This window comes from Mixophyes fleayi, chromosome 8 (assembly GCF_038048845.1).
Source record: "Mixophyes fleayi isolate aMixFle1 chromosome 8, aMixFle1.hap1, whole genome shotgun sequence".
NCBI lineage: Eukaryota > Metazoa > Chordata > Amphibia > Anura > Limnodynastidae > Mixophyes > Mixophyes fleayi.
The window spans coordinates 49183407-49206716 of NC_134409.1; the positions used below are offsets into that span (position 1 = coordinate 49183407).

The 23310-nt window shown below is 38.6% G+C and overlaps 1 protein-coding gene across 1 annotated transcript in view; it reads left to right on the forward strand.

The window, feature by feature from the left end:
* Positions 1-23060, forward strand: part of SLC30A7 (solute carrier family 30 member 7) — a 27890-nt gene extending 4830 nt beyond the window's left edge. Inside the window, exons 3-11 of the mRNA XM_075182545.1 lie at positions 2416-2529; positions 4135-4222; positions 4767-4896; positions 6756-6959; positions 8616-8663; positions 13039-13174; positions 19453-19543; positions 20177-20326; positions 21115-23060. Of these exons, the coding sequence (XP_075038646.1) occupies positions 2416-2529; positions 4135-4222; positions 4767-4896; positions 6756-6959; positions 8616-8663; positions 13039-13174; positions 19453-19543; positions 20177-20326; positions 21115-21162 (1009 nt within the window). The 3' untranslated portion in view covers positions 21163-23060. The remainder of the gene's footprint in view (positions 1-2415; positions 2530-4134; positions 4223-4766; positions 4897-6755; positions 6960-8615; positions 8664-13038; positions 13175-19452; positions 19544-20176; positions 20327-21114) is intronic.
* Positions 23061-23310: the final 250 nt, after the last annotated feature.

The window sequence follows — 23310 nt, forward strand, 5'->3', positions numbered from 1 at the left end:
TTTGACTCCCTTTGATATATAATGTACCCTACCGGGGAATATGAAGATACTTGAAATCGATGTTTATAAATGTCAAAAAAATTACTTCTAATATCCTGTTAGATATTATATTTCAATTTAGTGGATGAATTATTCTTTGTAGTAACTGGGTAATGGTTTTTGATGCAAACACATACTATAATATTTTTTTATTGTCTGAGAGGTGAGCTGTCATTGCTTTACAATGAGACACTTGTGACAGCTGTACCAGTGTGAAAAATTATTGGTACCAAAACAATCCAGGACCTCCATATTTTTTTTTATAGGTGTCCCTTTTTTTTTTTTTTTTTTTTTTTTTTTTTTTTTTTTTAATTTAAAAAAACAAAAACAAAACAAAAAACAAACAAAACTTTTGGTGCCAGAAACGCCAGGTGCTGCCATTGGGAATAAGTGTGATCTGCTGTTCTATATTAGCAGTGCAGAAGATGTCAGGTTTGTGTGTGCTCAGACACCTTATTTTTCTTTCCTGTAAGGCATATTAATACTATACATGCTGTACTTAATCACTCACTGCAGCTTTTGGTCGCATCCTTTTCCTCTTGTTGCATGTTAAACAAAACTTTACAGAAGACAAGTTGCGTCAGTAGGCACAGTAAAATTGTCTTTTTTAGGGTTGTGCTACTAATTTTATTTTGCAGTAAAGTGCATCTGTTCAGATCCAGAATTGTATGTTCTGTCACCACAGTAACCTGTGACCTGCACACTAACCTCCCATGCTGCCCTGATAATTTCTGTAAGTAAATTGACTGGCCGCCTCAGGGCTACATGATGGAGTGTGGTCACACGTTGCAAGGTGCCGTGTCATACTTTCACTTTATCTCCTACTTGGAGGCTTGGGCAGACTGACAACGAACTCTTGGTGCCACTTTTGGTGCTTTTATATTTTGCAGCATCCAATCAGATTTCATTGTATGCCTATGGACCGTATCAAATCACACGCAGGGTTTGATTACAGGAGAGATGCACATGACATGCCAACATCATCCCATATAGCTTTAGTTTAAAGGCTTCAATGGGAGCTATCATGTCCCAATGTCATAAAGCTAGTGTCATGCTGTGCACTGGAGAAAGGGACGCAGGCATAGGGCAGTAGTTGGAAATGTAGTGCATAGCACAGGGTGGAAGAATTAATGTTGCCATCAAATCTAGGAAAACTTTTAAGGAGCCAGGAAAGAAATGAATCAATGGAGCTCAATAGAGTTGATTGAGACTAGGTTGGCACAGAGGATGTGGAGCAGTGATAGAAAGGATTCATGTTGGAGGGGGTGACACAGGTTACTGGGAAAACTTCGTCAAAACTGATGTACACATCTTGAGGCCCATTTTTCTAAAAAGTTAATAAATTAAAATTACATATGAAAATGGCTATTACGTTTATGTAACCCATTCAACACTTTATCAGACATGAATGACACGGCTTTAACTGTCACTGCATAGAGAGCAAAGAGAACAGTGATGAAATGATAGCAACATTATTTCGACTGTCAGGGTTATTACAGAGGTCAGGATAGCTACCTGTGTTATACACGTGAGCTCTCTACAACTGCAGGAAATAGTCTGAAATTGGAGGGGGTGTGACTGAAATTAGTACTTCTATCCAGAAAGAGTCATAGGTCATTTTGGCATTAAATATATATCTAATGATACATTGGCTTTAGACTCCTAATTAAATCAACATAATTGGTTAGTCTGTGGTTTTTATAGTTAATAATTTCTTTTGAGCACAGTTTGGGTCATTGGTGGGTAACACAACAATGTGTGACTTAGTACGTGCTGATTGGGTGATGACATTCATAACTAGATTTTATACTAGGTAAAATGCTTCTTTCTGAGAACCGTTCACCCTAGTTACAGTTCTTCTTAATGTAGCAATGCCTCATCCCCTTACTATAAATACGTTTTCTCTCTTTCTCCTGGAATGAGCTTTGTCTGTGAGACTCTTTAAACTGTTATACCACTTTTTGGAAATTGAAGGTCATCGAATTGTTTTTGGTCAGCCAAGACTCCAGCTGCAGCACAATTGAATTGAGTCACAGCTGTGTAGTTATCAGCAGCACCCTGCTTCCAGGTTCTAGATATGCAGAGCCTGCCTTGTTAAATACCTAAACGGCCTGAGCCTGCATGCTCCTTTTTGGGAATCTTATGGTTTTCAATGTAATGGTGGGGCTCCTGGTAGGACATTCACCTGTCAATTCCCCTTTAAAGAAGAAAGCTGGCACTTTAGTAATTATCCTTTTCATCACTGTCTACAGCCTAAAGTCCACTGTTTGTTTAAAAAAAAACCCAAAAAAAACCACTTCCCAAACATAACTTTGAGTCGTGGTGGTCATTTCAATAGTGTGTGAAAGTAACAAGTTTCTTATATGTCCTTTTCAGTTTAGGTTTGATTTCCGATTCCTTCCATATGTTCTTTGACTGTACTGCATTATTAGCTGGCCTGGCGGCTTCCGTAATATCCCGGTGGAAAACAAATGAAACTTTCTCATATGGGTAAGGTGTATAAATGTATAAATCACATGTGATGTCAATGTATGTATAAATCCCTGTAAATATCTTAAAACCTTGTAGTTGTAAATTCTGTAGATAAAATCTTTGCACAGTAATGTTATAACTCAACTATGTATTTGGGACCATTGAATATAAGAAAGGATTAAGGAGATACTTACAGCCAATGACTGAAATTCTGTTCCCTGTATGATGACGCTTGTTTTGCAGGCTCCTGTGTTTTTATTGTAACAACTCCTCAACAGCTTCAGGTGTATTAGAACCTTCCTTCGGCAATGTGTTAAAAGCAAAATAAAATCCTATGTATTGATCTGTTGTAGCCCAAATGGGGTGGGAACCTGACAAATCACAATTTTTAAAAAAACAAAACGCATATCTGCTTACTAATGCTGGTCTCCAGAAAATCATCAAAGTTGGTAGTCACGGAGACTTTTGTGGTCAGCCAATCACAAGCCGCCTGTGTGGGTAATTGCAGCAGGGATCAGTGTAAGTACAGGGGTGGGTGAGTTTTGTTTTTACCCACGCCCCCTCATTTGGACTAAAATGGATCATGATAGAAGTGTTTATTTTTTGTGTTAAATATTTTACAAACTGGTGAGTAATGGTCTGGGGCGTCTCTTATTCAATTAAAGTTTATTTTAAAAGTGTGCGTGTTTCCTTAGTTTTGTACTCCCCTAGCCACCAGGAGTCTGAGCCCAGGCCGTCTAAAAAAAATAAATATATTTAAATGTTAAAGACTATAGGGATAAAAGAAGTCCTGGAACTGCATTCCTGTGTGTTCTAACACAAACTAAGTATTTCCTTTTAGTAATTTGAATGTTTACTTTTTATGTGTAAATGTCAGCACAGTCCCATTTTATTTTAACTAATAGGAAATGCTTTTCTTGCTGTACACAGACATCCTTGTTATTCTGAGAGATACTTTGTGTGTGTTGGCTACCTTTGCACATTTAATAGTTTTTGTGTACTCCACTTCCGTCAAATACTGGAATTTACTTTATCCTAAAGTCTTAGCGGTCATCAATAAATATAATTTGGTAATTTTGCTTTAATATGTACCTTCCCGTGTTTGTTAGGAATAAATGGGTTGTTGTTTTTTTTTTTTGTTTGTTTTTTTTTAAACTTGATCAATTTTATATGTATAAAACATACTTCTCCCCACTTATGTTGTTAGTTAGCCTCTAGGTGGTAATGGTGATAGTATGTAATTACTTCAAGAGTTCTTATAGACTGTTGTAAAATACAGTACCACATGCTGGTTCTGAGATTGAGTTATAAAGCGGTAAGATAGTGGCCCTGCGACCATACTGACAGTCTACCTTAATACAGTACTAAGTTGTGTAGTTACAGGAGATGAATGGCTTACTGTGTATTACTACTTTACAGCATGTTTACTTAGATATTTCAGGATTCTAGCAATGGAAACCGGATGTATGTGATTAAGTTAAGGTCCTTCTTTGTTATGCAAACACAGCCACTAGAATGGATTTAATTAACCACAATGTATTTACTTTTGTTATGACCTTTTCACATAACTGAGACTTTGTTTTGCTTTGTTCATAACCCGTATGCGTTTGTCTTACTTCCCAGTTATGTCCGGGCAGAGGTCCTGGCGGGTTTTGTGAATGGTCTTTTCCTCATCTTCACAGCGTTTTTCATCTTCTCAGAGGGCGTAGAGGTATGTATTGTGTAGACTCCTCTACTTACTGGGTCCCCTTAGCTTGTGAATAACAATTTTTTTTCTTAAATTAAAAGAAAAAAAGAAAATCATTGCGCTCTGGAATGGTGAATGTGTTAAGCAAATTGCTGTAGTTGCAGCGTTTTATGTAACTTTCTTAAATTTTCCTTTTTATTCAGTGTCCTTTTCAGAATTTTTTTTACATATTTGGAATGTTGGTTTCACCAGTCGGTAAAATATTTTATTTAGCACTTATTTAGATCATTTTAAATTGTTTTGATCCCCAGCACAAATGATGAGGCAAAAATCCCAAAACATATGTTCATCCTTCACCTTCCTGTAGGTACATTATACAATTTGGGTAAACACAAAGTACCCAAATTGTAGTATTGTTCTTTTGTAGGTATAATACCCCCTTTTTAATGGATTTCTCTGATGCATGCTGTGTACAGCATGTATATATGAAGTGAGACATTGAAGTCTAGTTTGCCTATCTTCCAATGCTCCAGGTCTAATGTGCTTGTCCTCTTCTGTTTCTCTACAGCGATCCCTGGACACACCTGAGGTCCATCATGAACGGTTGCTACCAGTTTCTGTTCTAGGATTCTTTGTAAACCTTATTGGAATATTTGTGTTCCAGCATGGTGGAAATCATGGCCATTCACATGATGGAGGTATCACAAAACGATAAATTAAAACTCACTTCTTCATTATGAGCTTTCTAAACCTCATTTTTGATGCCACACTGTACATTGTCTTTCAGTTAGGTCCATATGTATATTTGGACACTGACACAATTTTTGCTATTTTAGTTGTTTGCCAAAACCTATTCAAGTTGGTTAGATAATGAATATGGGCCTTAAGTGCAGACTATAAGCTTTAATTTGAGGTTATTTACATGCGAATTGGAGGAAGGGTTTAGGATTTAAAGCTGTTTAATATGTAGCCCCCACTTTTTCAAGGGACCAAAAGTAGTTGGACAATTGACTCAAAAGCTGTTTTGTGGACAGGTTTGGGCTTTTCCTTCATTATTTCTTTATCGATTAAGCAGGCAAAAGGGCCGGAGTCTATTCCAAATATGGCATTTACATTTGGAAGTTGTTGCTGTGAACCCACAACATACGCTCAAAGGAGCTCTCAATGCAAGTGAAACAGGCCATAGTTGGGCTGCAAAAACAAAATGCCAGGGAGAGAGCGGAAACCATAGGAGTTGCCAAATCAATAGTTTGGACATTCTGAGGGAAAAAAGAGGTGAGTTCGGCAGCACAAAAAGATTTGTCCATTCAAAGAAGACAACAGTGGTGGATGATCGCAGCATCCTTTCCAATGTAAAGAATGACTCCTTCACTACATCCAGCCAAGTGAAGAAAACTCACCAGGAGGTAGGCTTATCATTATCCAAGTCTACCATAAAAAGAAGGCTTGACAAGGGCAAATACAGAGGGTTCACCACAAGGTGCAAACCATTCACAGGCCTCAAGACTAGAAAGGCCAGATTAGACTTTGCCAAAAAAAATAAATCTAAAAAGCCAGCCCAGTTCTGGAACAGCGTTCTTTGGACAGATGAAACAAAGGTCAACTTGTACCAAAATAATGGGAGGTAAAAAAAAAAATATGTAGAAGGCTTGTGGTATGCTCCGGATCAGCCATTCCATCATCTGTAAAACACAGTGGAGGCAGTGTCATTGAATGGGCATGCCTGGCTTCCAGTGGCACTGGGTCATTAGTGTTTATTGGTAAGAAGACAGAAGCAGACGGATGAATTGTGAAGTGTATAGAGAAATACCGTCTGCTCAGATTCAGTCAAATTTAGCAAAGTTGATTGACGGAGCTTCACAGGAGAGATGGACAATGACCCAAACATACTACAAAAGCAACCCAGGAGTTTAAGGCAATGAAGTGAGATATTGTACAACGACCTAGTCAATCACCTGATGCATTTAACTTGCTGGAGACAAAACTAAAGGCAGAAGGACCTATGAACACACAACTGAAGACAAGTGCAGTAAAGGACTGGCAAAGCAGAACAAAGGAGGAAACCCAGCATTTGGTGATGTCCATGGGTTCCAGGCAGTCATTGTCTGTAAAGAGTTCTCAACAATGTATTTAAAAATTAACATTTTATATATGATGTTGTCCAATTACATTTGAGCTCCTGAAAATTGCGGACTGTGTATAAAAATGGTTGAGGTTCCCTAAACATTTCTTATGACATTTTTGTTCTTCTCCCTGAATTAAAGCTGAAAGTCTGCACTTCAATTCCATCTCCATTGTTTAATTTCAAATCCATTGTGGTGGCGTACAGAGCAAAAATGTTGAAAATTGTGTTGCTGTCCAGATATTTCCGGTCCTAGCTGTATGTTCTCCACATAATTTTGGTTACAAAGTGAATGAATTTTAGTTTTGAATATTAAAACTCTGTAAAAAGTGCAGTGAAATAGTGCAAACTTACTGAAGTATGCCCCCATCCCCCAACCACTTTATTATGTGCGTTTTATAAGGTGTGCAAACGTAACTGTCTCTTATTTTTCAGGCCATGGGCACAGCCATTCATTATTTAATGGTTCCTTAAGCCATGGACACAGCCATGGTGGTGGACATGGACACAGTCATGGAAAAGGTCATGGTCACAGTCATGAAGGAGACCATGGTCACAGTCATGGAGGAGACCATGGACACAGCCATGGAGGCGATCAAAGCCATAAACATAGCCATGGTTTTGGCTCCTCTTGCCCTGGTATGTAACTGAAAGAAGCACCCAATAATGAGTTAATTTAATGCTTGATTTATTAATCCATCCAGTCAAACAGGCAGGGCCCGATTAAGGGTTCCGGCTGCCCTAGGCTATTTCAGCCGTAGCGCCCCCCCCCCCCCCCTTCAGCCTGCTCACCTGCCCTCTTCAGCCTGCTCACCTGCCCCGTTTAGCCACCTCACCTGCCCATCTGCCGCCCCTCCCCCCGAGACATTAGAACGGACTTACCTGCTGTGGAGTCCTCTCTTCAGCGCTGTGTATGACCGGCAGTCTGGCAGCGATTGCTGCTAGCTGCCTGTCGGTGTGGCCGCGGGCGCTTCTTACTCTGGTGGTCACGTGAGATGTGGAAGTCCTGATCTCACGTGACCAGAGTAAGAAGCGCCCGCGGCCACACTGACAGGCAGCTAGCAGCGATCGCTGCCAGACTGCCTGTCGTGATAGTGACAGTCGGGACCGCTCCTTTAGACCAGTGGCAGTCCCGATGAATCCGCTTGCCACATTTAGGGGAAGAAAAAAAAAAACCCATCTCAGTGACGTTGCACCCCCCTGGCTCCAGCGCCCCAGGCTGCAGCCTGGTCAGCCTATTGGCTGATCAGGCCCTGCAAACAGGTCTGTTGTGTGTTGGTGTAATGTAATAATGCTATGCACTATGAAGAAATATTGGTACAATGGGGCTCCATTAGGCAAACAATAGTTTACGAAAGTGGAGCAAGGAAAGTTATTTTAGAATTGTTTAATCTCGGCAATGGAATTCTCAAATAATCCGCTTCTTGCTAGTATTTCTTTATGCACATTAAATATTTTCAATTGAGGTTGTTTTTTTTCTTTTTTTTTTTTTTTACAGTTTAGTTAATCTTCTCACATGCATCTTGTATACCACAAGAACAGTAGAATGGTATATCAATGTGATGCAGACACAGTAATAGACTGCAGTATCTACATTGCTATAAATGTATGTTTTACAAAGCTTTAACCTTCTTTGTATGCAATAAATGAATCTGTCTTCAGTCATTTCATACACTCTCTAGTAATCTGCCAGCTCCTCTGTCCCACGGAAATTATTTCCTCTGACGCCCAGCTCATCATTCTCCTATTTCCACTGGGGATTTGCACACCAGAACAGAAACTTTTGTCACTTAGGGTTTGAAACCTTAGGATAATTACACATCTGCAGGTGGTCTCCGATACCTGGTTTTCTGCAGTTCAACTCATTTGCTGTGAATAAGATTAGGCTCCATTAGATACACATCAGTATAATCGACAGTGCATCAAGCCAACAATTAAAGACAAGTTATTCCTTTTTATATAAATCCCTATTTTGTTTTTTGTTCTTTAAATTTAATGTTAAACACAAAGATTGAGGGGGGGAGGGGATATAAAATTGGTCCATTGGTGACTTATATAAAACACAGAATTGTGTTTTATATAAGTATTTACAATGGGTTGAATTATGAAGTTCTCTCTGTGAGACATCTTGTATTGCCAGGTAAAGGGACATTAAAATGAATATGGTCTAAGCAGGTTTACTGAGCGTAGTTGTGGATTTGATGCAGATAAAAATGTAAGCAAGAATTAAAATTTCTGTTTTGATTTCGATGTCCTTTCTGCTGTAAAACTAACATAATTATACTCTAATTGCAGATGAGCCACCTGAGGAAAATAGAGGGCCCAGCAAGCAGATTTTAGAGGGTATGTATTAGCCTTTTATGTATAGCTATACAGATATGTTGCACCAGTCTACATGTTAAGAGGGTGTTTTGTAACCTGTGTTTGAGTTGGAATAACAGATTAACAGAATTAGTGGGGATGTGTCCTATAACTCTCCTATTGCTATTTGCACACAAAAGAAAGGGGGTATTTTTGATACAATGAAAATACGTTATTTGATGTGTGCTCTGTTTTTGTTTAACATGAAAAGTGCTTTGTAGTCCTCATCTCTAAATCTTTGTATTATGTATTAGGAGTTTAGAATTTAGGACTTTGCAATAATCTAAAAAGAAAATGGTTATGGAAATGTATCCCAATCTGAGAAAAGAGTAACCTGGTTTATGAGATTTGTAAACCACTGGAGCAATTTATATTGCCCAATCCTTAGATCTAGTGTCATTTCTGCAGAATGCTACCAATGGAGTTTGACTGTTTAATTTCGATAGCAGTCTGATATTCAGCTTCAAGTGTCCAGCAGAGGGCAGCACAGCACTAGCATGTAATGTATAGTTTGATTTCTGACTTGCATTTTACTAATTCTAATCTATAAGAAGGTATTCACATGCTATCTGCTATAAAAATAGCATCTTCCTGACAAAACCAAAGAGATCAGCATATGCAATGTGCATACAGCTAGTTAAATATTCTTATATTTATTTGGAGAAAATATGGAACAGTGACTACTTCAGTGCATGACTTATAGGGGGGAATTCAATTCTCCCCCGGAAGCAGCGCAGCGTTAAACCAATTACTGTTCTTACGGTAAATTTAACCCGGCATTCTGCTCACCGCTCAGGGAGCTGCAAGTAAAAAACCGGCGTTGAAACTACTGTAATAACGGTATTTAAGCGCACTATTACCGTAACAACGATAATAGTGCGCAGGCCACGTTACTTTTTACAGTAACGCGGCCAGTTGAATTCCCCCCATAGTCTAAGACTTCTATATATGCAAAAATATGAATTATTGGATTGTAAAGACTTATGTAAGCTTGAAGATTGCTCCTGGCACACAAACATTCAAATAATTTGAAATGCAAATGTCATGAGATCATACACATGGAATACATTGGAACAATGCATTTTCTCTTTAAACTATATGTATCTAAAACTAATTAAAAGATATGGTTTGAAAGTGGCAATTTCAGTTTTAGAAGACAATTAAAGATGCATGCAAAGCAGTTTGCACCCAATCTCATACACACAGTGATAAATATTTTTGAGGATGGGAAAGAGAATGGTATGTATAATTTTAAAGGTATTACATTACAGATGGCTATGTGTCCAAAATTACATTAAAGAAAAAGGGAGGAGTACAACCGCACTAGGTCTAAAACCAAGTATCCTATATATATCAGTTTGTAATTGATGATATAATATCGTCAGAAATCAGCAGAATCGCTGAAAGGTGCACCCTATAACCTAGAAATATATTGGTAACAAGAAGGACAGAACAGATGTTATGGCGTGGGGCACTCTAGGATAAGAGGTTGTGAAATGTATATGTAATAAAATGCAAATCTTTATTGGTATATATTAAAATACATACATCCTAGCAAATGAAAGCTACGCGAAATGATTAAAAGAAAACAAAGACAGTGAAATTAAAAGTTGCAAATCAACTGCAACAATCGCTCTGTGGTCAAATTCTTGAGGCTGATAAATCATATAATATGATGTAAGTACATGAATCAGTGGGCAACTATAGAATCTTGATGCAGAGGTATGTCTATAAGATTTAATAAAATTATCTATCCTCTGTCTATCATACCATGGTAAGTACCATAGACTACTAGATTAACTAATCTCCTTTAATTAGGAGCCCTAATCGCTGTCCTAGTGCAGATTTCTAGGATAGAGATCTAGTATACTAAATTGTTATATCTAGTATGTGTCAATTATATAGTTTGAACACTGCAATTGATAACAGGCTCACTATATATATATAAAAGAATGGGGACTGCCCCTGAAAAATAGATACACTTAGCAATATAATTGCTTATATATAGGTCTGACAAATTTAGAGGCTGTGTCTACTATGATTCTTGACACACATACTGATAGTTTGTCCAGAAAGTTAGTATCTCACGAGATACTAACTTTCTGGATAAACTATCAATATGTGTGTCAAGAATCATAGTAGACACAGCCTCTAAATTTGTCAGACCTATATATAAGCAATTATATTGCTAAGTGTATCTATTTTTCAGGGGCAGTCCCCATTCTTTTATATATATAGTGAGCCTGTTATCAATTGCAGTGTTCAAACTATATAATTGACACATACTAGATATAACAATTTAGTATACTAGATCTCTATCCTAGAAATCTGCACTAGGACAGCGATTAGGGCTCCTAATTAAAGGAGATTAGTTAATCTAGTAGTCTATGGAATTTACCATGGTATGATAGACAGAGGATAGATAATTTTATTAAATCTTATAGACATACCTCTGCATCAAGATTTTATAGTTGCCCACTGATTCATGTACTTACATCATATTATATGATTTATCAGCCTCAAAAATTTGACCACAGAGCGATTGTTGCAGTTGATTTGCAACTTTTAATTTCACTGTCTTTGTTTTCTTCTTTTTTTTTTTTTTTTTTTTTTTTAACGAATAAAATTTTTATTGGTTTTTTTCAAGGTTTTTCAAAAGGGGTACAGAAGAAAAAAAAAAAGGGGAAAGGGTACATAAAGGGGATGGAACACATACACAATATCCTTGAAAAAATACAGCGTCAAAATCAAATGCAATTGACTATACGTTGTGCACATTCGGCTTGATTAATACTTTACACCCCATCAAACAAAAGATCATTCACCAGCGTCATTGTCATTAGAGGGCGAGGTAAGTGAACGTGATGGATTTCCCTCCCCATCTGTCACATAATTATGCCAGGCTCTCCACTTAATCAGCGGGGACAATGTTGACGTGGAATATGGGACACCCAGGGTTTCCATTTCAAAATTGAAATTAATTTTGGAGATTATCTTGGCCAGAGTAGGGGGGAGAGGCTGCTTCCAGGCCTGGGCTATAGCTGCTTTGGTTGCTATCAGTATCTGGCCTGTCACGTATCTATCCCAACTGGGAAGATAGGGGGGATAATATTGCAATAAAGCTAACTCTGGTGTGGGGAGGACCGAGTGACGAAGGACTGAGCTTATCAATTGAAAGGCCTTATTCCATATAGGCCTTATTACCGGGCATGACCAAAATATATGAAAAATATCGCCACGCTCAGAACAATTACGCCAACATAGTGGGTATATAGAAGGCCAGATCTTATGAAGTTTGTCTGGAGTAACATAGATTCTATTCAATAATTTTACCAACATCTCAGTGTGATTAAGGCACTTGGACATTTTAAAGGAGTTGGCGAAAATATGTTCCCAGTCTTCCTCTGACAAATCTAACTGAAGGTCTGATTCCCATTGGATCTGAGGTTTGGATTTGGGAGCGATATCAAGACTCAATAAGGTTTTATACCATAGGGGATATCCTGGCTCTACTACTACCTTTTAGTTAATGGGGAGTAATACCTGGCTAAAGGAGGGCCTATTGCCGGAATGCTCAACGGTAAGGAAGTTAATAGATGCCTGATTTGAAGGTATTTGTAAAAGTCACCTTTGGGCAACGAATATAGGTCACTGAGGTGTGAGTAGGAGCAGAGCCCACCCGAGTCCAGCAAGTGTCCTAGAGTCCGAATACCCCTACCAATCCATCCAGAAAGATTCAAGTCTGGTATTTGTTTGGCGATTATTCGTAGAGACACACCCGTCGTGGGACGCAACAGTCCCTCGGTTCTCTGGCATAATCGATCCCACACAGTCAAAGTATCTCTGATAAGTCTTTGTTTTCTTTTAATCATTTCGCGTAGCTTTCATTTGCTAGCATGTATGCATTTTAATATATACCAATAAAGATTTGCATTTTATTACATATACTTTTCACAACCTCTTATCCTAGAGTGCCCCACGCCATAACCTCTGTCCTGTCCTTCTTGTGTCCAAAATTACAGAAGAATTTGTATCTGGATAACTCCTAAGTCCCTGGATTGCAATGAGCTGTTACATTTATTATCATAGTATCACAACGCATTCTAGACAGCACCATATCACCTGAGTTGTGCTTAATAGAGAAGTTCTGCAGCTTCCTTTTTCATAGGGGAAAATTCAATTCCCCTAGAATATCGCTGCGGTAAGTGTATTACCAATAATACAGTAACTTTAACCCGGCTTTCTGGTTGCGGCTCCCTGAGCCAATTGAATCCCCCCATAGTGTTTTTTTGTTATACTTTCTATCAATCGGATGCACGAATGTTAAAGTGTCGATATTTTGTTTTTGTATTATTAGGGGTATTTTTGCACATTGTTGCTGATGCACTCGGAAGTGTTGGAGTGATAATATCTACAATCCTGATGCAGCAGTATGGTTGGATGATCGCAGATCCTATTTGTTCTATGCTCATTGCTTTGCTTATCTTTGTCAGGTGAGTGCAAGGATAGCGTGACTAGAGCTTGATACATCCAGCATATTCTGTCGGCAGAGTACTGGTGTATGGTTGTTTACACTTTCATAAATCATTAGTAAATGGTAGAACTAAAGCATTGCAGACATGTCCATTTATTTATTTTTTACATATTTGTACTAAATAAATAAAAATGGGCAACATTGTCTCTTTCAAAAATATATGCTACCTACCTTTCATCATTGGTTGGGTACACAGTCTAGTGCAGGCCTGTCCAACCTGCGGCCCTCCAGGTGTTGTGAAACTACAAGCCCCAGCATGCTTTGCAGGAGACAACCTGTTGATAGCTGGAAGGCCATGCTGGGACTTGTAGTTTCACAACATCTGGAGGGCCGCAGGTTGGACAGGCCTGGTCTAGTGTATCTAATGGTACCTGACTCATACACTCTTCTACCACCAGCGATTTTTTTTTTTTTTTTTTTTTTTCTTTTCTTTTCTTTTCTTTTCTTTTTTTTTTTTAAAAAAAAGATCTAGATATGTATAGATAAAAGTGGGGTCAATGGGGGGAGTGGATCACGGATTGTTCGTTATTGCAAGTGTAGAGTGGAATCATGACAAGGAGAGACCTATTCTCTAAATCAATGGATTTGGCCAAGTTGAATAAAACAGGAAAGCATTTGACTGCTCAAGGGGTGGTAGTACTAGGTAGGGATAGGACGGTGTTCCTATCTTCCCTGAAATGCCTTGTATCCTACACTTTTGCAAAAAGATCTGGTCTATCATGGGGTAGTATGTGATCTTTTAGGGTCTTTTTTTCAAATATTGCCTATGGGTCTGTTTAGTAAGCAACACAATGTCCACATTTCTCAATATATGCTGAGGTTTTTTCTTTTTGCTTTAAGCTTTTACTTCCCTGAAAATGCCAGATCTTTTGGGCTTTTTAGGAGACTGAAAGTGAAGCACACCTGCAAGTCATTGCAGATACTTGGTTCTCTCAGTACCTCTGTTTATAGTTTCTATAGCTTTCTCCCCTGACAGTCTATAACCACCTTATTGTGTTGCTAAGTACCACACAGAAATACATGGCTTCTAACACCCACTGCAATATAAAAGGTTTATTCATATTCTATAACTAGTGAATAAGAAGTTTCATTGATGGATATTTATTAAAGATCCAACAAAAGAAAACTAGTGGGGAAAAAATACTGCACACCACATGCAAGATGTTTCTAGTGTAGGTGCTTGTTTGTTTTTCACCTTTTACTGGTGGCAGTTCTGGGTCTAATAACTGCCTAAAGATCAAATTAGCAAGTCCAGGCAGAATGAGTAGTCTGCATGGTACTATTCCCAGAAACTGTCGCCAGTTGTCCTTCCCTTCCCTAGACCACTTTTGGTAGATACTAACCACGGCATAACACCCCACACTGCCGTTTTGGAGATGCTTTGACCTAGTCTAGTGATCTGTGTATAGTAATGTAAAAAAGAAAGTACATCCTCTTTCAAATCTTTGTTTTCACTTGCTAAAATGTGGTAAGTCTAACATCATGTGCCTAATAACACATAACAGATTTTACTTAGTCATTAGCTATTCAAAAAAAATAAGCCAACATGAAGAAGTCATGTGTATCTTTGAGGTTGTGTCTTTTGACTAAAACAATCCAAAACTAGTTGTTTTTCTATTCAGCCATTGGGTTGTAGATTTGCTGGTGTTTTAGTATCATTGTCCTGTTGCATGATTCAGTTTTGGCCAAGCTTCATTTATCAGGCAGGTGGCCTCACATTTCTCTCTAGAATACTCTTGTATAAGGAGGAGCTCATGATCAACTCAACAATTGTGAGGCGTTCTGTTCCAGTGGATGCAAACAAACACCAGTCATTGACCCTCAGCCACCCTGCTTGACAGTTGGGAACGAGGTGGCGATACACTGGTTTTCTCCAAACATGGCCTTGTGCTTTAAGTGTAAGCAACTCCATCTTGGTCTGTCTTTCCAGAGCACATTGTTCCAGAAGTCTTGTGTCATTCAGGTGCAAATCTGCAAAAGACAAGGGGTTTTTATTTTCATGGCTAACCTTCTATGAAGGTCACAGTTGAACAATTTTTTTTTTAAGCTTCCCTGACAGTAGCATTATGAAAATGTAGCTTTTTTTTTTCATTCTGTCATGGGGGCTGAAGATTCTTTGAAGCATAATACAGTCAGATCTTTGGATGATTTTGCAAGGACACCCATCGCTGTCTTCACTGTTCTCCATTTGTAAATAATATTTGTCAGTCTGGAATGGCGTACTTCAAAACTGTTTGAAAATGGCCTTCTATCCGTTTCCAGACTAATAAGCACCAAATTAAAAAATAGAAAAGTTCTCTTAGATGATTGCAAATGTCTTTTCTCCTTGGAATGGTGTGAACACAAACTTGACTGAACTTCCAGCGGTTCTTGTTTTATATAGAGGTTGTGGTATCACTACCTGAAGATCAAATAATCTACTATATAAAGGCCTAGTGGCATGTGTGTGAAAAAAAAAACCAACCAAGCTGCAGCGCCACCTGCTGGGCAGAGTTATACACTGACCTATATATTTCTTGAAGGAGAAGTGACAGTTGGGAGTGGTTGGTGGTTGCCGGGGGTGACAGTGGGGAGTTTTTAACACCTTAAGTAGCTTGATGAAGGATGTGGCAATGAAGATGAAGGATGAGGTGATGGAGAAAAATGATGAGGTGGTGACATGTGGACAAAACCACGTTAAAAAAGGACACTTGCGTCGGGAAGTAACGCTCTTCCCCTGGGGAGGCCTGGGCTAGGCCCAAATACATGACAAGAACCTTTTTAACACCTTATGTAGCTTGATTTGACTAGAATGCATGAGTATCATGCACGGGTTAACTTGTGAAGTAATAAGCAGCATCTGGCTGATATTACCTATTTTATCGATATGAAAGCATTAAGGGGTGTACGGAGTGTACTTATTTACACACGTCATAATGTTAGCTATGTATTATTGAAATAATGACCTAGTAAAATGAGGTTACATTTGTCAAATTTATGGACTTGGCAGTACTATGTAATTGCTAATGAATTAGGGGCGCTATATAATTTAATAGACGATGATGATGATCCTAATAAGTTTAAAAAAAAAAAAAAAACCTTGGAAGAAAGTACACCCTCTTTCAGATCTGAATTAGCAAATTGTGTTGCATTCAGATCTTTGCTAAGTTGAGATGTCATCAGGAGATCAAGAGTACAGAGGACAGAAATCTCCAAACATTGTACAGTTTCTAGTTTAGCAATAGCGGGTAATTCAAATAGCTGCATAGTTTCATAGTAGCCTTGAGCATTATCTTTCAGCGTGATGTGTAGGTAATGAGCTTTAATTTTTTTTTTTTTTCAATGTTATTACCATTATTGCCGTAATTTGTTCAGAAATGAGGCTGCTATACTAATTGAATTTACCCACATACACTTTTTGCATTTGCTGAAACAAGTTAGTGAACATATCTATTGCAGACCAAAATTTCTAGATATGGAAGAGGTTGGAAAGAACATTAGCAAATTAATATTTTGGGGAAGTTTTCGGATTGTATCCTGAAAGCGGTTTACCTTTTATAATTATCTAGGTTTTTTTTTTGGGGGGTTTTTTTTCCATTAAAACAAAAAAATCAAAACTTGTCCCAAATTTCAATGTCCTCTTTGGGCTCGAATTACATCAGCTTGTGGAAAAGAAACTTGATAGTCTTTAGGTATTTGGCATTATCAAATAGAAAATAAGAAGTCTTTAGAAATCCCTAGCAAAGCTTTCCCTTTAAAACTCTGCTGCCTATTAGCCTAGTGTACGTTTTACCCAGAACAACACTTCATTGAGCTCTAGAAAGAATAAACACAGGATACTCCTAAAAATTAATTTGTTTTAAAAGATGTCCTTAGTTACCAGAAATATGGTTGAAAGAAAGTGTCTGGCATTTTTACATACCTTCAGTGATCGATGTCTTCAATAAGCGTGCCAACGTAAGATGCTTTCTGCAAGTAGCACTGCAGGCAGAGAAATGGATGGGCAATTAGCAACTTGCCACTCTCGCAAAATACTTCAGTCATAGCATCAGACAGCAGAAAACTGTAGTTCTTTCCTTTCTGAAAGATTGCCTTTTGAATGCAGTCTCAAGCTGGTTATGTCCTGGCCCACCTGGCAGCCGAATCTGAGGCATGTACTGATTATACATGTTCATAGACGTGTATTACCAAATCTGAAATATCGGCACATGTCTGCATCTGACTGGGCTACTTTAGCACATACATGTTCAGATGCTATCATCGTCTGACCACATCCTACCTAAAATGGCCTAACTGGCCATCCAGATCACAATGCTTGTTGGCATCTAAAGGGGTCTCTTGGAACAGTAGTGAGTGGCTATGGCTGTACGGCAATCAATTGGATATTATCTTAAGAAACCCTTCTTACGACTCTTTATCTTCTGACCTGAACTGAAAGAGTAAAAGTCTTCAAATACTGAGATCCCCTGATCCAGAAGGTCTTCGTGGAGACTCCAATGGTCCAGCTTAGTAGTTGAATCCTTTGTAATAGACAAGAAGCAGTAACAGATTAAAACAAAGTTTTCATGGGGGAGTTGTTCTTTCATTGCGAGTTGGTTGCCCAGTGAGGAATAAAAAGGACATCTTATGCATGTATCTTTTTGAACATTTAAAGTAAGTATGTTGGGTTTTTAAGAAAAAAAAAAAATCCTAGAAAACCTTCACCGAAGCAACAAACTTGAAACCTTGAGGTTTGTTTTTTCTTACATATTAGCACATCCCAGGAGATACAATCTTAGGACCCATGAAAAAAAAAAAGCATTTACTTCTCAAAATAAAATGTCACATATTGAGAAATCGAGCTTCAAAGAGAGGACAAGGGATAACCGCTCCGATCAAAATTCTAATTGATCCCCAAGTTGCAGGGACCATTTTTTTTATTTAGTTTCGATGAGCCCATTACGGAATTACAGAATGAATATAGCTTGAGTGCTGGTAAACAAACCATTTTACTGTTCTTTTATCATTTACTTTCTTGTACTAGTGTAGTAGAAGCAGATTTAGAAAGAGTTCCCCAGAACAGCTGTGTGGAGAAAGAGAGAAGGCAGAAGGGAAATAGAGTAGAAATGAGGAAGTAGAACTCGACTTAAAAATAGGCTAAAAGCCTTCTTCACCTAGAAAGGTCTTGTCCTCTGTAATTAACATGCAACAAATCTCTATTCATTCGTTAATGGTGATCATCAGTACAGATTTACATTGTTAACTACTGGGCTTAAAGTCATTTAGTCACAGATTGTCACAAAACTGATAACCTTAAACATATTTGTTGCCTTGTGCTGTGTTAGAACCACCATCTAGATATATGTTGAGCTGTTTCTCTGTGTGTGTTTTTTTTGGTAATTCTGCGGTCACCACATTTCTAGTCAAAGTACCACTTTGCCTTTACCTCACATCTGGATGTTGTATTTGCTGCTTGATTTGAATGTGCTTCCTGCTGTGGGTTTATAGCGGACAACACCCATTAATTGAACATTGAGCTTTTGTTGGGTTTTTTTTCATGTAATTGCTTAGTAGCAGCATCGATCACCAACCAAATGTCACTGCTCACAAACTTGCGCTCTGAAAGCTAAGTACATAGCTGTAGTATTTTTGAAGCACCAGTGATGCTTGTGTGTGTGTTTGTGTGTACATAATGGTTTACTGGCAGCAGAAATACGTACTGGATGGAAGCAATTTCCAAACTCCATTCCACTCCAAGCAGGACAAGGGAGATGACTGTTGACTAGGGTCACAGCATTTATTTGCTGAGATTTGCATTTGTAAGGATGAGGCTTTTAGATCTTAATTGGAGGAAAGCATTCTGCAGAGGGTGAGCAGGATTACACCCCAGTTTTACAGTGCTTGTCATCCTGGGCTATCAGGTTTAGGGGAAGTTTGAGGAAAAATTGTATTAACCAAAAGTGGTTAGGTCAGAGTCTTCCAGCAAAGATGGTAGCGGATTTATACATGCTTAGGATAGACATAAATGGTTCCTGATCTGAAAAAAATTTTTTTTTATGTTTTTAGGAATAAAAATGGGCAGATGTTATTGTCTTTGTGGTTCTTGTTTGCCAGTAATGTCTAGCTTGGTTGGTCAGCTGAATGAACCATAAAACCCTAATGATGGTTGATTTGCACAAGTGCGATCATCCTCCATATGTCCATACACTTGTACTGTGTAATTATGATATTGCCTTATAAAGTAATTTTTTTTTTTTTTTTTTTTTTTGTTTCTTCCAGTGTTATTCCTTTGCTGAAGCAGTCAATCGGTATTCTGATGCAGAGGACGCCCCCATCCCTGGATAACTTGCTTCCTCAGTGTTACCAGAGGGTATGTAATCGCATTTAAAGGATTTGGGGGGGGGGGGATGCAATTAGCTTGCTGCTGCATTTTCCGAAGTTGTATTGGAAGTAAAAGTTAGACATGTTGGTAAATTAAGACGTTGATGCAGCCTTTTTTTTTTTTTTTTTTTTTTTTTTAACGGAGTGTGTGTGTCCTTTATCCCCTGCAAACCCCCCCAACACCTCCATGTAATTTGCCTTGATATTGGCAGCTTTGAAATAATCAGCATCAATCATTATAGGAACAGTTTTTTTCACTTTTTTTTTTTTTTTTTTTATGTTTTAATAACTGGAACGAAGTAATGTTTAATTACTTGTGTTAATATACTTTAGAAGTTTTAGCACCAGCATGTTTTAAACTAACTACATATGGCATGTGAGAGGATAGGACTGCCTGAGCAAGTTTGTAGCTCAGAAATGACAGATTAATAGTAATGTAGCTTTTAGTAAATCTTTCTTCATCTTTGTTTTTCAAAACAAATTGCCATCTTGTGGCAGTGTACATGTTGCTGGTCCTCCACAGGAATGCCTCATGGTTGCAAAACAATTATGTTTTTCAGGACCTTTGTAAGGTGTTTGTTTTTGATCAGTTGTGACATATTGGATATTTTCATTTCTGCAGGTGCAGCAGTTACAGGGTGTTTACCACCTCCACGACCCGCATTTTTGGACTCTCTGTACAGATGTTTACGTTGGGACCCTGAAGCTGGTGATAGGCCCTGAGGCAGATGCTCGCTGGATTCTGAGTCAGACTCATAATATTTTCACACAGGTATGATATGCAAGGCATTAATCCTGGCATCATTAGGATCTGGTTATTGGCAATAATAATATAGCCCGCACACCTGAGACACTTGTCCAGACATTTTTACCGAAACTTAATTTTTTTTTCCACCTACATCAAAATAAAATTAAAATTTTCATCCTATGTTAGTTAGAAATCAATCCTCAAGCTGGACGCCTGGAAGTTATGACACTGCGGTCCTTATGTGTAGTTGGACGCAATTATGCTGAAACCGTAAATGTAAACTGCGTTCTGTAGTTTACTCTGCACGACAGTGTAACTGTTTCAGGACTAGCAAAGCCTGGTTAACCCACCGCATTAGCTGTAACCAGTCTAGGCTCTGAGGTTTAATTTTGAGGTGAGGGGCACATGCCATGTCTCCCTCCCTCTCTGCCACAAGATGCACTTAAAGCCGCAGAATGGATACTTTTGACATTTTACTAGTCACAGCAAGGGTTGGGACCTAATCAAGCTCATGAACTGCTAATTGGATATAGAGAGTGCGCCAATTTGAAAAGCTTGAAGTTTAGCCCTCTCGAAACACGTATTCATCTTTGTTTTACTTATTACTTAATACACCGACCTCTCTCTGACGTGTTTCTGTATGTATCCTTTAAAACACGTTTGCAAAGAAAATATAAATTGTTGTACATAAAAGTGATTCATTTTTTTTTTATTTTTTTTTTCCCCCTCCGAAAAAAACCAAAACCGTATTCCTTAAAGAGCCTGAAAACAAATTTAATACTAACTCTTTCCTTCACTGTTCCTCTTCTTAGGCTGGCATCCGGCAGCTGTACGTACAGATAGACACCGCAGCCATATAAACCTTCGTCTGACCTCATTTCTTGGACCAAAGCGCATACAGTAACACTAGGACTTGAACTCCTGCTCTGTGATAAAGCCACTGCAGCGATGCACCCATTTGGGACCAAGTATATCCTACACGATGACTGTGTGTGGAGAGGGTCTCCCATTTGTGCTACATTTCCTTCAATGACAAATCTACTTTTTATACAGTACACGGACTGCGTTTCAGATGTTGCCTCCTTGTAGCATCTGGTCCAGTCACTAGTGCAGGATACCCGATTCCTCCTATGGGCTCATTATGAAGCTGTACTCGGTGCAGTCACTCTCCCAGGCACATCCTCTAGTGTGTAAGCACCTTACGCAAATTAACTGTGGGGCTAGACTTGTACAGTGACACTCATCCAGTATATCTGACAAATGTTTACTTACTCACTGGAAATCAAGGGCAACATCAGTGTTTGTTTGAAATGCAATAACTTGGTACAAAATGTTTTTTTTGTCTGCCCTTACTAATGCCAGAAAAGGCTGCAGTGCTCTTTCTGCATGTACTCCAATGCTTTCTAGTGACTTGCAGCCCTCACTGCAAGGGGTCAAGGGGTATATATTCCTTTTATTTATCAGGCTTATCGTAGATCTCTGAACCGTGTTATAAATCTGCTGAACTAGCAACACTGCCATTGCGGAGAGTGTACATGAACTTTGTGCCAATTACAGTCCCAGCTGGACACTGGATAGTAAAGTTAACCCAAGTGCCTTCCTGTACCATTTGGATGGGTGACCAGTAGCCATCACAGCACAGGGAGAGAGGCCTCCTGCAGCTCTTATCTCAGATTCACTCTACTTGTAACATTGTAATACATCATCCAGCTTGGGGAACTTCTCTGAGCATTATGATTTATTGCTGCATCACCCACCGGAAAGCTGGAAAAAACACATTTTAAAATGACTTGGCCGGCACCTCAAGTGCTATAATCATCCAATAAATGACGTCCAACTGTCTATCTTAACCAGACTTTGTCGTATATATGCCTTTTATATGTCATCTTTACTTTTTAAGCATCTGGAAATCAAGGTTCTCCCTATAGTGAGAATACAACGCTGAGGATGCCTGTATTCACCTCTTATTGCAGAGCTTCTATCATTCTCCAAGGAGGAAGTATCTTAAGTTTCAGTACAAGGGCTCCTGAAAATGATCCAGGAACATTACATTATAGGTGTAAATTAATTCTGAGCCTTCATCCTCCTGATTATTTTTAACCGTTATTCCTAACTGAAGGCTTTTTATAGAAGATTTATAGACTTTTGGTAATGACAGATGAGTGGCTGAATAAAGACCTTTAGAGTTTATGTAAAGTGGCGGCAGCCGTTTTGTGGACTTTTCAGCCCATCAGTTTACCTGGATGACACTAATTTCCAGTGATGGGAAATTGATGGGGTACATATTTCTGAATAGTGGTTTAGCCCACAAAATGATTGTACCCACTGTATAGGAAACTGGTCCACTTGATGCACAATCTGTGAGGGGGGGAAATCCTTATTTCCAACTGTGCCATTATGTTGTGTTATTACCCCCTCCTAATTTAATTCAAGAACTGTAAACATACCATATTTATCCAGGTATCCTTAATATGGATAATGTTAACATGTCACTTGTACATTGATATAAGTGTGACGATCTGTCATCCCTAAAACTGGATATTGTTGCTGCAGAGGAATCCACCCACATTGTCTCTTGCCTATCTTGTGTCTAAGGCTTCCTTCAATTAGTTGCTAGTCCTCTGGCTTTACAGACACAATCACAAGTTCAGTACAGAGACCTACTCACAACAATCAATGGGTTATTGAGCAGGATAGATTGTATCTTTTTGACTTTTTAACGAAATAAAAAGAGCTGGAACTGTATTTTACATCCCAATGTGTATCTATGGCTGGTTATTTCATACTGTACATTTTTAAGTGTTTAAAAATTGTATTTGTGTAAAGCAAAATATTTGATTGTGTAGTTGAGATCTGATTTCCGTGGATCATTGCAAACGTGACTTCTTTCATCTGCTTTTCTACAACCAGGAACACATCTGTGGGAAGTGCCCTTGTGCAGGCTCTCTGCTTGACCATTTGCAGGAGGGGAGGCTGTGCATGCCAGAAATTTAAACTTCTCCATGTTC